The sequence below is a fragment of the Cryptomeria japonica genome, chromosome 2 (assembly GCF_030272615.1).
Source record: "Cryptomeria japonica chromosome 2, Sugi_1.0, whole genome shotgun sequence".
In the NCBI taxonomy this organism is placed as follows: Eukaryota; Viridiplantae; Streptophyta; class Pinopsida; order Cupressales; family Cupressaceae; genus Cryptomeria; species Cryptomeria japonica.
The window spans coordinates 401,624,547-401,641,695 of NC_081406.1; the positions used below are offsets into that span (position 1 = coordinate 401,624,547).

The window sequence follows — 17,149 nt, forward strand, 5'->3', positions numbered from 1 at the left end:
ATAGCGACTAACAGAGTCATCAAGGTTATGTCAATAGGTATGTCAACTACAAGTGATCATTTAACCAAATCATGAAGGAACTTGCAGCATCAAAGATGTTGATATTGATACTACACATGCTTTCACTAATCCACCTAAAGAGGAGCCAGAGGCTTCATCTTTTGACTCTGATCACTCTGAAATAAGATCTATTTATGACATTGCCTATTAGACACCACACTATGACTACTTTGTCATGAATGTTGAAACTCTATCTGAAAATCTTGTTACTTTTGAACCACAATATGTAGTCATCTGAAGTAGAGGAAGGTGCTAGTGGTAGGTCTGTTGGGTTAGGTCCCCTAAATACTAACGTAAAATTCAATAATTGTTTTCTAACTCTTCCCGGTTTCGAGACGCTTACGCAAGGTAGTCTTCTAGAACTCAACTTGTCGGTCTGAGGTTGTGATGAAAATATCATGAGTTCCCTTGAACGTATTGAATCTTTATCCCTGGCACATCCTGAGCTCATTGACTATAATCTCCAAGATCAACCCTTGAATATTCCTACCTTTGCCAACAACTATACATTAGCCTATTATCTTAATGAAGTTGAACAAATGGGCTCTTCCACTAGTGAACAAAGTGATAACATGACAGCAGCACGTATCAAGTATCTTAGTCTCTAAAATCAAAAAAATCAAAATAAGTGTTTTGATGGAAGAAACCACACTATGGCGGTGTCAAAATCAAAAATAGTAAAAATAAAGGACATACCTAACGGTGAAAATCTCTCTAAGGCACTTGAAGGTGAGATACTTGATATTTTGCCTAATCACTTTCAAGAGCGGTCATTAGTTTTGATTGAACCTACACAACCAGTAAACATTGGAACAGAAGAAGCTCAACATACCATACATGTGGCTCAATCCTTATCGGTAGATGAACTGAAAGAATTTGTTGATTTCTTCATGGAAAAAAAAGATCAATTTTGCATGGACATATGTTGATATGTCGGGTCTGGATCCTTACCTCAAAATGCATTATCTTTCTATCTCTCCCTGAGTTAAACATATCAAGCAAAAATACCAAAAAAATGCATCCTCATGTGGCATTACTTGTTAAGGCTGAGTTAGAAAAATTAAGAAAAGTTGGATTCATCAAAGAAATTGATTATGGTGAGTGGATATCTAATATTGTATTTGTTTTCAAACCTGACAAATCAATATGTGTTTGCACAGATTTCATAAATTTAAACAAATCATGTCCAAAAGATGATTTTCCACTGCCCAACATAGACAAGATAGTGGACATGACTGTTGGTTATGAAATGTGATCTCTGATGGATGGTTTTTGTGGATACAATCAGATCAAAATTGCACCAGAGGATCAAAAGAAAATAGCGTTCACATGTGCATGGGGAACTTTATGCTGGAATGTAATGCCCTTTGGCTTAAAGAATGCAGGTGCCACTTATCAAAGAGTTGTAACAACAAATTTTCATGATATAATGCACAAAAAATAAATGACTATGTCGATGATAATCGACTCAAATCTATGAAAAGATCAACACATCTCTCAGAACTGGGTCCAATCTTAGACAGGATGGAAAATTTCTAACTCAGATTAAATCCCAAGAAATGTGCATTTGGAGTCACATCTGGAAAGCTCCTAGGATACATTATTTCAGCGAAAGGAATCGAAGTGGACCCAAAAAAAATTAAAGCTATTATGGACATGCCACCTCCAAAGAATGTCAGTCAAATGAGGACTCTACAAGGGAGGCTCCAATCATAAGACATTTCATCTCTCAGCTTGCAGATAAAGCCTTGTCATTCACAAAAGCTTTACGGAAAGGAGTTACCTACAACTGGGATGAAGACTGTGAACAACATCTAAAGCAAATCAAGGAATATCTTTCTAATCCACCTATCTTACTGCCATCGATTCAAAACAAACCCTTGATACTCTACATATCAACTATTGATACATCACTGGGGGCACTTTTGGCTCAACAGGATGAGAATAAAAAGGAAAGAGCTATATACTATATCAGTTGGACATTGGTGTCCTATGAGATGAACTATATTATTATTGAGAAAGCTTGTCTGGTATTGGTCTTTGCATCATAGAAATTAAGACATTACATGCTAACACATTCTATCAAAGTAGTGGCTAAGATACATCCGCTCAAATATCTTCTCAGCAAGGCAACGCTTATAGGGTGATTGGCTAAGTGGGTTATGATACTTATAGAATTTGACATTGAATATATAGAACGCAAAGCTATCAAAGGAAAAGTCATTGTAGATCAACTTTTTGATGCTCCGCTTGAAGACAATCAACCTTTGCACATAGAATTTTTTTGATGAATCCATAATGCACCTTACTCGGCGATCCTAGAAAATGTTCTTTGATGGGTCTTTTACTCAACAAGGTTCTGATGCTGGAATTTTTTTATCACTCCTCAAAGATACTCAATCCCAAAGGCATATAAGATCCTCTTCCCTTGTACAAACAATATTGTAGAATATGAAGCCTTCATAAATGGAATCAAGCTCGCTATTGAATGGAAAGTTGTTGAGTTATACATATATGGTGACTCTTAGCTAATAATCAACTAGATCAATGATATATATCAAACTTGGGATGAAAAAATAATTCTCTACAAATGAATGGTTGATGAATTTAAGAAATATTTTACCTTTGTATCATTTCAGAAGATTCCCAGATCAACAAATAGAGAAGCCAATGCTATGGCTACATTGGCATCTATACCACAACTACAAGAATTTGAGTATCACTATGAATTCTTGGTGGAAGAGATTCATTATCCTACTTATGATTCCCTTGAGTCCCAAATGGTTTTTTCTATCATTGGACATGACTCACTTCATTATAGTCATATCTACTCTTACTTACGTGACCAAATTATCCTGATAACCTTACCTATAATGAGAAAAGAAACCTGATCTAAAATGTTTCACGGTATGTCATCATTGCTAACGATTTGTATAGGTGAGGTTTGGATAGTACTTTTCTTAGGTTTCTAGAACCTCAAGAGTCCCAACATGCATTATCTTAAGTCCATGAAGGTATTTGTGGATCTCACTCAAACAATCTAACTTTAGCTCGAGAACTGCTAAGGGTTGGCTACTATTGGCTAGATATGGAAAAAGATGCTATGAAATTTGCTAGAACTTGTGAGAAATGTCAACTACATGGGCATCTCATACATGCTCTAGCAAGAGAGCTAATACCTTTTATCACACATTGGCCTTTTCAACAATGGGCGTTTGATCTCATCGGCCAAATGTATCCTGTATCCTGTAATGGACACAAGTTTATCATAACTACAACTGAATACTTCACCAAGTGGGTTGAAGCGGTTTTGCTAATCAAAGCAACCAGCAAACAGGTAGCTATGTTTATTCTTAACTATATCATCTGTAGGTATGGAATACCTTCTTCAATTGTGACTGTTAATGAAGGACAAATCAAAAACAAGGATCTAGATGATCTCTTCGAAAAGTTCAAAATCAAATAGCATTGGTCTTCTATATATTACCCTCAACGTAACGAACAGACTGAATCCTCTAATAAAAATCTACATACTATCTTACATAGAACGATCAACAAATATGGAAAGGATTGGCATCTGCAGCTCAATCTGGCACTATGGGCTTATCTAACAAGCATCATCACACCTATAGGAGCCACACCTTTTGCTATGGTATATGGGGATGAAGCAGTCTTGCCTATAGAGGTGGAAATCCTTTCTTTGAGAGTTTCTCTACAAGGTCTTGTCACTAATGAAGATCACACAATATCTAGATTGCAATAACTCAAATTGCTAGATGAGAATTGACAAGTGGCATTTGATCATCTGAGAGATTATTAGAAAATAATGTCTATAGGTTATAACAAGAAAGTTCGACACAGATAATTTTAGGTTGGTGACCTTGTTTTAAGAGAGAATCCTCAAAATCAATAGTTTCGAGAACAAAAGGGGAAATTTGAACCCAATTGGCTGGGTCCCTACATTGTTACTGCAACCTTTGGCTCTGACACTTATCAACTCTCAACATCAGAAGGAGAATAGTTATGTGAACCGATCAACACCATCCACTTGAAGAAATTCTAAAATCAGAAAAAGTCTTGAAGAAATTCTAAAAATCAGAAAAAAGTCCTGAAGAAATCCTAAAAATCTGAAAAAGTCCTGAAAAAAGAATAGAAAAAGAGAAAAGAGAAAACAGCAAAAAATAAAAATATAACAGAAAAATGCTTTGGTGAAAACCTGGTAAACAGGCACCTTGGTAGTAAAAAAAAAAAAAAAAGAAAGAATTTTTACCAAGCAGGTGAAAACCTGGTAAACAGGCGCCTCTTGTACTAAAGTGCTCCATCTATCAATGCAAATTTGGCATTTCTTTCTTTATTTCCCACTTTTATGCATCTTCTCTTTAGCTTGTATATATCCTTTAGTCGCTTCCATGACACCTTGGTTCTTTTTGGAACCCTCATGGCTTGAAACTGATCAATGTCCTAGTCTTAGGGTAATCAACTGATCAATTTAAATGTCCTAAGAAGTTCAACTAGGTCATCTTTCTGTCGGTAGTACCAGGTCATCCAATCCGAGTCGGTACTTGTCTCTTATCCACTACAAAGTTATACCACTGAATAAACACACAAAGCAAGAACACTAAAAACAATCACTGAAAACTGTTTGAGATTTGATTAATTTTTTCTTTGTATGATGTCTTTTTAAAATTGGTTTTCGCTTATTATTCCCTCTGAGCAACTTGAGGAAGTCTATCTTGACTAAGAGGAGCAAGGATAGGGGGCATGATATTTTTCTTTGTTTTCTTCTTGTAGGAATGATTCTGATGTTCTGAAAACATCTCATAAGTTGGGTGTCTGTGATAAGTGCCTTCACATCAAGGTGACTCGCCACACATACCTCGACTCCATCTATTTGTATGCTACAAGGAGGTTGGAATCATTTCCTTGTCCATTTTGAGTAACTTTCTTTATCATGCAATCTGGATACATGCTTTATCTTTCCTAGGATATGAATGATACAAGGGTCATTGTGGATAAGATAATCAATATTGCATATAACAAGGAAGGAACTCTGCTTTGTCTGGTGTGTTTGCATGCAAGAAACATTCAGGTCATCCTGGCTCTTTATTCCTTGATGCTTATGTCCTCTTTCTATATTAAAAAGGATGTGGCATTCAAGTCCTGGCTCTTCATGCTTTGATGCTTATGTTTATTCCTACATTTCTACTCAATGATGATAAAAAGAAAATTAAAATTCAGTGACTCAGTTCTAGGTTGCATTCATTCTTAATTTTGTGCATTACAAGTTATTTCAATAAAATACAATTTATCTCTTTGATCTTTTAATGAGATACTAACTTCAAAACAATCATCATTTCTTTGCCAAGTGGTCAACTGACTTTATTGACATGATTGAGTTCTTGAGCATTGAGTTCTTGAGCATCAAAATCTAAATCTTACATGAGATGTTAGCTACATTCATGAGCATATCATATATAGATCCATAAGTTCATTAAGCATTCATTTTCATTCATATTATTACATGGAAACGAAAAAAAAAAAATACATTTACATCATTAGCTCATCATTTTTATCATTTATTGCATATGAAAAAGAAATAACAACATCCATATTCATCTGTATTACATACATACCAAAAAGAAAGGCATTCATTTAGAACATCACGTAGAAAAATGCATATAGAAAGACATCTCATAAACAATCTCATATAACTCAACACAAGAACAATGAGATCGAATCATGTGTTGTATATATCTCATCAAAAATATCAATGACAAAGGGGTACATATGATATAAACTATCATAAATAATGTCTATCAGGGATAGAATCGCATAAACTACAAAAATGGGGTATACAACATAACATAGAGCCTATAACAAACTAGTTGTGGCCCTCTCCCACATTGCCTAGTGGAGGAGGAGGTGTCTGCAGAACATCAAACTATCGAGGTGCCTATGCTCCCTCTGATCTAGCCATATACTATGAGTAAGGAGCCACTTGTTTGTCTGTCAGCACTACTGCCTATATGCTGCCACATAATGCACTGCTAGGCTAGACTGATGAAAAACCTCACATTGAGAGGCGGCTAACTCTCCTCGTAATCTCAACACCTCCTGGTCGGGCTTTGCAACCTGGGTCTACGTGATTTCCCGTTGTGTCTGGAAAGTCCTCACCTTCCCTCTCAGTGTACGGATCATATCCGCTGGTGTTTGTCCCTAACGTATCTCCCCCTCTACTCCCTTAGCCATCTCATCCCTCTGTTTTTGCACCTATCAAGGGGTAGCTCTCTCTCCCATCTCCCCCTCACTGCCAATAGAACCTCTAGCCCCTGCACCCCAAGCTCCATCTCCCTCACGTCCAACTGCACCCAATGAACCACCCTCTCCCCTCCTTAGTTGTTGACTAGTCACTGGTTCCCTACTACTACTTGTACCAGGATCACCTCTTGTCTGCCTAGGTGGATCTACTCCCTATCCCTGTCCCTGAGCCGATCCTTGTGCCCAAGCTAGTACGTCCTCTCCACCCTCATCAATCTGAGGCGCTCGCTCTCCTGGATCTGTAAACCGCAGGAAAGGATGTCTCAAGGACTCATCCCTATACTCTAGGGTCACCCCCGCATCAGTAATATCCTCTAAATAATCCCAGTGTTGTGGCTGGAGGGCTATCATCTCCTTCCTCTCCTCATCCCCAAATTGAGTGTAAGCAGTAAACTCCTATGAAATGTCTTGCACTCGCCCGCACTACCTCATAACCCGACTAACAACAAACCGCTCAATAACTATTTGTGATCTCCCAATGAGTGGGCATGTCATAAACATCAATCTTTGCTCACGCCTCCAGTCATCCCACTCCTCTAAACCCCTGTAAGTCTTCCAGACAGCTACAATCAAGTAATCCAATTGGAATATCTAGAAACGTGTCTTCCCCAAGTGGGGTTGTGTCAAATAACCTGAATATCGGCACACAATGGGCTGATGTGCCTCTCTTGAATCATTGACCACTGGCCTACAAACTGGGATATGCTCCCATGCCCATATCTATAGTATAAGAACCCCAATAACCATGCTCTTCGCATCTCGGTATGCGATCTCGTGCATCTCATGGTACATGTGTGCTAACAAGCAATATCCCCAACCTAATCTCCTTAGCTGAGAACCTAACATCTCCAATATCCTCCCCCAGCTATACAAGAATCTTTATTGTCCTCTGTCAGGCATAACAAAACATCCTATCAGTCGTTGAGCACATAAGAAATGAGAAATCTCCCTCCATATCTGCTCATCATGTCATCCCATGAAATAGATCTCACAATAAGACTGTCATCTTGAAATACCATACGTAATGTTGTAATCCCCACTTAAGGAGAAGAATCATAGTCCACTCTGCCACCTGAAAATGGAATCCTTAGAATCCTATATACGTCCTCGGGAGTGATTTTCATCTCCCTGGTAGGCAGGTGAAATGTGTTATGCTCTGAATGAAATCTCTCAACTAATGCACTCAGCAATCACTGATTCATACAAATATCCGGCATCTACAAAAAGTGTCCAAAACCACATGCATCAATATAAGCCCTCTGAGCATCTGAGAGCTACTGAACTAATCTCATGGTAGGTGGATAGGTACATCAAAACTATATGTCCAACAAGCTAACCTACAAAATTAAATGAAAAACTCATCAGTATGTAATACAAATTGAGTTAGAAAGTTGTCAAAAGTGCCCATAAATCTGACTAATCAATCATGGAAATCAAAATTTCAAGTTTCGATGCTAAAAAATGCTCACTATTTTTTAAATGAGTAAACATAGAGGGGTAACAACTCGTACAAGTAAATATTTCATGTAGAACGAGTAACCTATTTGATACGAGTAACTAAACATTGCAGAATGACTAAACAGACCCTAATGAAATGTTTTGTACAAGCTAAGGGCACACACCAAATGACAAAACAAATGACTTTATACAAGTAAACACTATTTAACAGATACTCGTACGATAAACCCTACTCGGCAATATGACAAAACAACAAGACATGAGCTAAAACAAAATTTAAAATGAGATATTCATGCAAAAATTTACAAATCTGGAAATTTAAGAAGCTCAAGATTGATCACTTACCATAGGGGGATAATTCCTAGGTCGATTATGTCGTCTTTGCAGCTCAAATTGGTGGATATGCTCAGGAATTGCCATTTTTCTCTAGATAAGGTTTTTGAATTTTTAAACTTTGAGAAGTAAAAATGAAATCAAAATGACCCTTTTCACCCCTTATATAGAGAACCCTAATTTTTCAACTTGCTCCGATGGATGTGAAAATTCTACCCTCGACTAAATCGACCATCCTGAGTCCATTTTCGGGATCGAAATCAAAATCTGAGATCATTTTTCTAGTCAAAATCTCACAACGTTGACCACTTGGTACTTTCATCTTCAGATCACTTTTCTCATCATTTTTTCACTCAAACCAATTCTGATTTCAACTTAAATCTCCAATACATCTTCGCGCTTAGATTATCATCATTAAATCTTTATATCCTTTCAATTGCCTAAAATCATTGTAACCTCTCCATATTTCGATTTCACTCCTAAGGGGGCATAATCATTACATTATTATTATCAACGATTGCATCATTAAAAGTCAAGATTTTTTTCAAATCTTCATCTAAAGTCAAGCAGAAAATCCTTTTAATCAAAGATTAATCAAACAAAACCTTATTGTTCTTCAAAATTGAATCAATCTCTAGGGGCATATCAGTTTCATCGCATCAAATCAATTTGATATTGTCTTCATCTGAATTGCGGTTAATTCAAGTCAGTGTTCAGTTTCATCGCTTCAAATCAAGTTGGACATTCTCTTCACTCTTCATCGGTTCTAGTTCAATCAAGTTTGGAATTAGTTTCATCTCTTCATCTAGTTCAATCAAGTTCTAGATCGATACTCATTTCTTGATCCATTAAGTTCAAGATCGGTATCTCTCTCTTCGTCGTTTCTAGTACAATCAAGTTCGGGATCAGTGTCGCTTTAATCAAATTTGTTCAGTTACGTCGCTTCAAATCAAGTTGAACATCTCACTCTTCATTGTTTGTGATCCATCAAGTTCAAAACTGATAATCTGTTTGACATTAAATTTTATTTGAATCAATGTGTTGCACGCACATCAATTCAAAGAGGGGCAAATGTAACGCCCTAAAAATGGTCACCTAAACCATGGGCCCCTAATCTTGACTACATCACCAAGGTCCTAACCAAAGGCAAATTAAATCAATAATGAGTACCTAATTAATTAATTCTCAGTCATCAATGTCACATGACAAATAAATCATTCTATATTAATTAAATAATCATTTAATTAATTAATCATTCCAAGTAAATCATTTTAATCAATTATCCTATTTATTTAATTAAATATCCTATTATATTTAATTAATAAATCAATTTGCCATTAAATCATTAAAAAGGAATTAATTTGAAAAAAGAATTAAAATTGAGGAAAGAAATCAAAATGGAATTAAATTGAAAAATCTCAGAAAAAAACAATGTAATGAATTAAATCAATTAAATATCAAAATTGAATAAAATATGAAATAAATCAGTTTTTCTGATTTTATCTTAAAATTAGTTCAATTTCCTTTAAAGCTGAGAAAAGTAGCCAATCACATCAATTCACTTGGATTGTGCTTCCTCTTGGAGAATCTCTATCGTTCATCATTGATCGATCTTGACCGTTAGTCTCTCTCTGTATTTTCTATAAATTCAGGCTCTCATCTCAATAAAAAAAAACCTGGAGATTATCGTTATTATGTTGTTTTTGCTCTAGGTCTATTGAGACAATTGCATTAGCTTAATCATATTGCTTGAATCATGTTAATTTGATTAAAATCGTATAGATAGATAAATTGCTTAAATCATGTTAGCTTAATCTTACATATTTTGCATACATTTAGCTTAATTTCATACTCATATAAATTAAATCCTTCATTTAGGTGTCGTCTAGTCACTAGTGTTGCATAAAGAAATCTGAGAGCAAAACTAAACTCACATCTACTATAAGGCAATAGGTCATTTTGTAATGGTTTCATTATTCATTGATTAATTATTTACTAACCATGCATTTAATGACTTAATTGAAGGGTTGTGTATTCAGATACAGATACAAATACAAATCCACTTTTCACACACACACACCTGCTATATGCATTTAGAAAAAAAAATCACAAAGGCCATAGAATATGGGATATCTCTAAATCCAAAGAAATGCAACTTTTCTATGACTAAAGTAAAGTTTCTTGGGAATATTGTGTCCAAGGATGGAGTCTACATTGATCTTGAAAGGGTTGTAGACATAGACAAAATTTACATTCCTAAAATGATCAAAGTAATACAATCATTCTTCAGCCAAATAAATTTTGTGAGAAGATTCATTTCCAACTTTGCAGAGATTGTTAAACCTATTTCCAAGATGTTAAAGAAAGGATCCAAGATTTATTGGACTGTAGAAGCAATTGATGCATTTGTTGCCATTAAGAGGGCTATTAAAGAAATGCCTATATTAAAATCACTTGACTTTGGTAAGCCCTTTCAGATCTTTTTGTTTGCATCCTTTCACATAGTTTCTATTATCATGCTCCACAAAAATGAAGGATATGAACAACCAATTGCATTCTATAGCAAATTGCTTCAAGTAGCAAAATTAAGGTAGGACATTGCAGAAAAACAAGCATATGCACTAGTGAAGGTTGTAAAGAACTTTAGGCCATACTTGTTAGGCTCCAAAGTTGTAGCATATGTCCCTAATGTAGTTGTGAAAGATATATTCATCCAGACTGAAGTAATAGGTTGAAGATGTAGATGGATAAATAAGATACAAGAGTTCAACATATAGATCGAGATCACTAAGTGAATCAGAGGTAAACGATTGGCAAAATTAATGGTTGAAACCAATTTGGATGTTGTGCAAGTTAATAATATGAATGTAGATGAAGAAAAATTTTGAGAGGACTCCATGGTACACAAACATCATATAATTCCTAAAGAATAAGAAATACCCTGACACCTTAACATATAATCAAAAGAGAATATTGAAATTGCAAGCTCTCAAGTAAGTGCTTATTCAAGGTGACTTGCATTGGAAGGATAGAGATGGTATATTGATCTTGTGCTTAGATGAGTATCGGGCTAGTAAAGTGTTGAAGGAATTTCATGAAGGATTGTGTGGTTCCAACTTCATAGCTAAGAGATCTACTTATAAGGTCTTAAAAACAAGCTACTACTGACCCACACTCTTCACTAATGCTCATAAATATATTAAAAAATATGAAGTTTGTCAAAAAATATCTGGTAAGTTGAAGTATGTGATGCATTGCCACTGAGTTCATTACAAATAGAGGTTTATTTTTACCAGTGGGGCATCGACTTCATTGGGGAAATTGTAGAGAACTCTAGTGGTCGACACAAATGAATCCTAGTTGCTCCTAATTACTTCATAAAGTGGATAGAAGTTGTCCCAACAAACCAAGCAACTAGTAAGGTGGTTATTGACTTCTTTATGAATAATATTATCACTAGATTTAAAACTCCTAGTTAGGTTGATCATTGATTATGCAATGCGCTTCAGATCTAAAGAATTCATTGAATTTTGTAGCTCTTATGGAATAACCATCTCATATTCATCTCAGTACCACCCACAAGGGAATGGACAGATAGAGTCCAATAATAAAATTATTCTAAAAATCATCAAGAGGACCTTAGAGAAGAATAAAAGAGAATGGAAATCAAATCTCAGGCTTGATTTGTGGGCTGATATAGTTAATATCAAGAAGGTAATGATGAAATAATCATTTAATTTGGTGTATGGAGCACAAACAAGGTTCTCTGTGAACAATTTGCTGCTAGTATAAAAGATCATTTAGGAAAATGATTGGGATATACTTGAACCAATAGAAGAAAGGATAATGTAGCATCCTAAATTGTACTCCCTTACAATTTTGTCCTCATTTAGGCCCTCACCTTGGGTTCATTTCCCAAGGCCTGATTGGAGCCCTAATTCTTCTCACACTATGCACCAAACTCAATATTTTCAACACCTAAACTTTCTCCCCCAAAATTATAAGTTTCAGATTCGTCAAGACTAGAGCGCTCATGCCATGGTCCTCATGGACCAAAGTGCCCTCACTCTAGTCCTCCCATTCAGGACCCATTTTGGGGCCTTATACTAGTACTTGAAATGAGCAGGAACCTAGATCCCATGACAACTCATGTCAAAAAGTTAATTTGTTTTTCAACCAAGCATGTAGAAAAGGAGGTCTACCCCTCTCATTTGACATCAATCTGGAAAGTTCAAGTCCTCAATTACATCCAGCAAATTCAAGTGAGCAAGCAATTAGTCTTTTTTCAAGCATTAAGTAGAAATAAAGAAGATTCAAGCATTGGAGATGGCATTCATGTTGTATGTTTTATGAAGACAACATGAAACCCTAATTTCTTGTGACCACAAACAAAACTTCATAAAAAGGCATATCATTAGTGTTTTAGACATTCACAGCATTTCGCTCAAAAGGAAATCATTTCCATTATAGCAATTCATTTACATTTCAACTCTATTTCATGGTTAATTCCAAAACCGGGTTTGACCTAAGGCAAAACCCTATTCACAACAAATTTATCTTCTCTACTATGGGCAAGAATAGGTACAAAGCTACAATTTTCAGGATCGAAATTATTCACAAAGATGAATAGATTCCCCTAGTTCCCCTTTAGACAAATTTTTTTTTAAAGGACCAGAACAATCGACACTCGAATCCCAACAATTCAGAATGACCTTTTGGGAATAGATCTGAACATTCACATATTGCTCAGATCCAAGTTCATAGCTCTATTTGATGACTATAGCTCACTGTGTATGCATAATTGCTTCGATTTCAACGTCTTTACCCTAATTTCAGCATTTTCACAATTCAACTTAAAAAGAGGGAATCAAATTCCAACCAGTTAATTTGATCAAAATTCTCAACCCTATCTTTGTTGGATTGAGGCTAGATCTATTGGATTCACTCCTCTTTAATGTATTTGGTCCCTATGAAAAAATTCGTGGTTTTACTACATTGGGTGAAACCTTAATTTTTCCCACATACAAATAGAGAAACTAGTAGAGTTGGATGAAATGAGAAGGCTCAAAAGAAAAATGCCAGATGGAACAACAAAGTAAATACTTGTTTGATAAAAGATCTTCAAGAAAAAAATTCAATATGGATGACTTGTTATTAATATGGAATTCAAAGGGCCAGGAGAAAGGTAGACACAAAAAAAATTGAGGCGTTGTAGTTAGGCCCATTTTTTATATTAGAGAAGAATGGTGAGGACTCATATTCCTTAAAAATGTGAATGGTGAAGTCTAGGAACTTTCGATGCACGAACAATTCCTGAAACACTTCTTTACTTAACATTTCTCTCCATGCACAGTAGATTAGAGTACATTTGGTATATATGTTTGTGTTTATTTTGTTTGTCTGGTTTTCCCCCTAGATTCTGGATTCTTTCCATGATCCAAGTAATAAAGCATCCCCAACTAGAGCCACTAGTAGAATTGTTAAAATTTTGGCAAAATTTGGTTGTGTTTGTCCTAATTTCCATGTTTTACCTGTGCTAGGGTTGAATAAAAAATAATTAACCTAGATGTCAAAAAATTACAACAAATTCTAGGTTTGTTACCCCTTCCATTCTAATTGTGTGTTGACTTGTTGAACTAGTTATCTAAACCTTTAGTTTTGACTTCAATTATATTATATCATTTTTTCACCAGCCCCTTTGTGTTAGAATTTACAAAATTCACCAGTCATAATAGTTTCATGGGCCTATTGTTTGAGGTTGTTTAAATTTTCCCTAAGTCCCAGGCAAAGCGACCCTGTGACCCTTTATTAATTTATGACAATGCTTGCATACATAATTGTTTACTTGAGTTTTCCCATACCCCCACACTTTATGACTCTAGTCAGATTATAGGTTGTAGGCTAGCAGGATCATACCTTGCTACCTTGCAAGGTGTATGATGTTAGCAAAAGGCAAGCCATGAGCTGGTGGGTTAAGGTGAAATCTCAAGGTAGTGTTTCCTAGCCACCTCGTTGCTAAGAGATAGCAGTTAAACAAGTTGCAGGCTAGCAGGATCAAAAGAGTAGAATATCCACTAGTCAAGGATTACTGGTCCTCGTCATCCTGCATCAATGAAGAAGTGTAAGTTTATGCATCACGAGATGGCGGGTTGTTATACCTTGATACCCCTCGTGGAGACCATGGGATAGAAAGAAGGTAGACTTAGAGAATATAAGATTCGCATGGCCCTGCAGGCCTTGACTTTAGTTAGAGAATATACCATAAGCTAGCGTGGATAAAAAGATAAAGGGAAATTTTCTCTGTTGTCCCATTGGAAGAAAATACAAGGGACAGTTATGGTGCGGTCCCATGGGACACTTTTCTTAAGAGGAAATAAATAATGCAATGAATGAGAAAATTCCATGTCATATAGTCAATTATAGTCAAGATGAAAAGCAACCATCCGATTAAGGATCAATAATGGAGTTTTAAAATTGATGTATCTACCACCTTTCAACACTCACACAAACTGAATTAATGGTGACTTAAGGATGCATTAAGACATACCATAAATTTTATTTTGAAGAGAATTTTTTCATCTTGTTTTGGAAAAACTTAGTGTAAGGAACTGCCAAGTGAGGAGAAGTGTTATGCACTAGTCAAGTAGGGTTTCAAAGTGTTGAAAAATTAGTAAGTTGACTCTACTACCTACTTTGTTTTTAGCTAAATTCTTCAATCTGTGGGAATAAGGTAGAGTTTTAATTATTAAAAACCAAGCATATTTCATTATAATGGCTCCAAAAATAAAACCTACAATTGAGAAGACACCCGCTCAAGGTGAAAGCTTGAAACCAAGAAGGAAGAATTTTGTTTTCTTAACAAGTTCCTATAGTTTCACCTCCACCTATTATAGAAAACCCTCCTGAATCTACTGAAAATCCCTCTCAATCCACCCAAACCATAGAAATTGAGAAGAGAGTTAGGGAAGATGTTAGGGGATTGCACCAAGACACGTGCAATATTCTAGTAGGGTCTGGCATTAAGGAAATCAAAATAAAAGTTTTCACTGACCAATGCTTGGGGTGTAGGGATGCCATTATAAACAATAGAGGATGGGATAGTTTCTATTTTTTCTATGGGAACAGGGATAAGAATGTGCCAATATAAAATCCCTAGATATTGGATGTAGGAAAATTAGTTGTTACTAATGTAATTCATTGAACTAGACTTGATCAAATTTTTGGCTAGGAGGTATCATCTAGAAACATTCACAATAAGGACAACAAAAGGACTAATCATAGCATATTTAAGTAGAGAGGCCATTATTTCTTGTTTCGGTTTGAATAGGGAGGCTATGAAGAAAATTGACATGAACAAGTTGGAACAAGAGTACAAGGAGAGAAGAAGGATTATGAGAAGTGACGAGGTGTCAAGATAGAGGAAGAAAAATTTCAAAGCAATAAGGTATGATGTTTCATCTTTGGATCAAGAACCATTCGAGTTGGTAACTTTTGAGCACTATTTTGTAAAAACCTACCATGCCCTATGCAAAATACTAGGAAAATATGCACACAAAGAAAGAATGTCTATCAACTTAATGATGATGGCAATGAAGATACAACATCCAAATGTTAATAAACAATATGACTTTGCTACATACATTCACAACCAGTTACATGAGGGGATATTGAGAATACAAGGAGATCAAAAGGTTGTGAACATAATTCATTATTCTTTATTATGTCATCTCATTATTTTTCAAAACAAAACAGTTTGGAGTCCCAACATGAAAATCACCATGTTTGATAAGCAGGGTGAGCCATCGCTTGTTCAGAGGTGGACAAAAATTTGGGACCAGAGGTTCAGGTATTTTGATTATGTAACTTTTCATTACCATTTTTTCATAAAGGTTCTAGGATGGTATGGTCTATCATACTAGAGATTTCCACCACTTGTCATGCAATTATTGAGGGCTAAATATTTGTAACCCACTGATAAGCTTGTGCTAGAAGATGCTTACACCCATAATTTTGGGGATTGTTTCTATTATGTTGAGTACACAATAATTAGAGTGTATGGTTTCCCTTAGGAACCACATAGGTTGCCTAGTATTTTTCCTACTAGACTTTATTTCATGGAGTTTATGTGGCAGTTGATGTGGATGCAACATTAATGGGTAAAACTAGAAAGAAAGGGAACACACTTGCCACAATTCATAAGGTTTCATGATTTTGTAATTGGTTGTGACATGTTAGAGAAAGTACAAGAGTTCATGAGAGATATGTACCATTAGAAAAGTGGTAAGGTGAGGGATTATGACCCGAAGGGTTACATAAACTATATGAGAACAATAAGAATGAAAATGAAGGCCTACTATCTTCAAGTTTTTTTTTAAAGACGATATTATCATGATTTGTTCAAGTGTTGGTGAGGCTTTGAATAGAAGAAAGAAGTCTATTATTTTCTTTATATTAGAAAATGAAAGAAGAATTTGGTACCCAAGATTTGCAATTTTTTTATGTAGAGATAAACGATGAGGTTAAAAGAATGGATCTTATGATCAAAAATTTTGAGTCACTCTATGGTCAAACACTTGCCAATGCACCTCTGATGGAAGAGAAGCTTGAATCACCAATAAGGGAGGCAAATATTTACAAAGGAAAAATAATTACCGAGGAGGGTGGTCAAGTATCACAAAACCACCTAAAAGGCTTAGAATTGGGCCCTAGTCCAATGTGGTAATACAAGAAGTGGGTGAGGAGGAAGGAAATAGATCAAAAGAGATAAAAAGTGATGTATTGAGAACCAGATTTGATTAAGAACCTGATCCACCACTAACCCCCTTCCAAAGTGATGAAAATGAGGAACAAGGATAAGAAGAAGAAGGGGTAGCATTGCCAAATGTTATTCCTATGGAGCAAGTGGAAGATAAGCAGATGATTGTAGCAATGCAGTTAATTGCTAATGAAGAGTTTATTAAGTCTCCCAAGTTCAAAATCT

At 35.6% G+C, this 17,149-nt stretch overlaps 1 protein-coding gene across 1 annotated transcript in view; it reads left to right on the top strand.

Moving 5' to 3' along the window:
• The window catches only part of LOC131861077 (uncharacterized), a 34,549-nt gene extending 18,171 nt beyond the window's left edge, over window positions 1-16,378 (top strand). Inside the window, exon 2 of the mRNA XM_059214913.1 lies at window positions 16,302-16,378. Coding sequence (XP_059070896.1) covers window positions 16,302-16,378 — 77 coding nt within the window. The remainder of the gene's footprint in view (window positions 1-16,301) is intronic.
• Window positions 16,379-17,149: the final 771 nt, after the last annotated feature.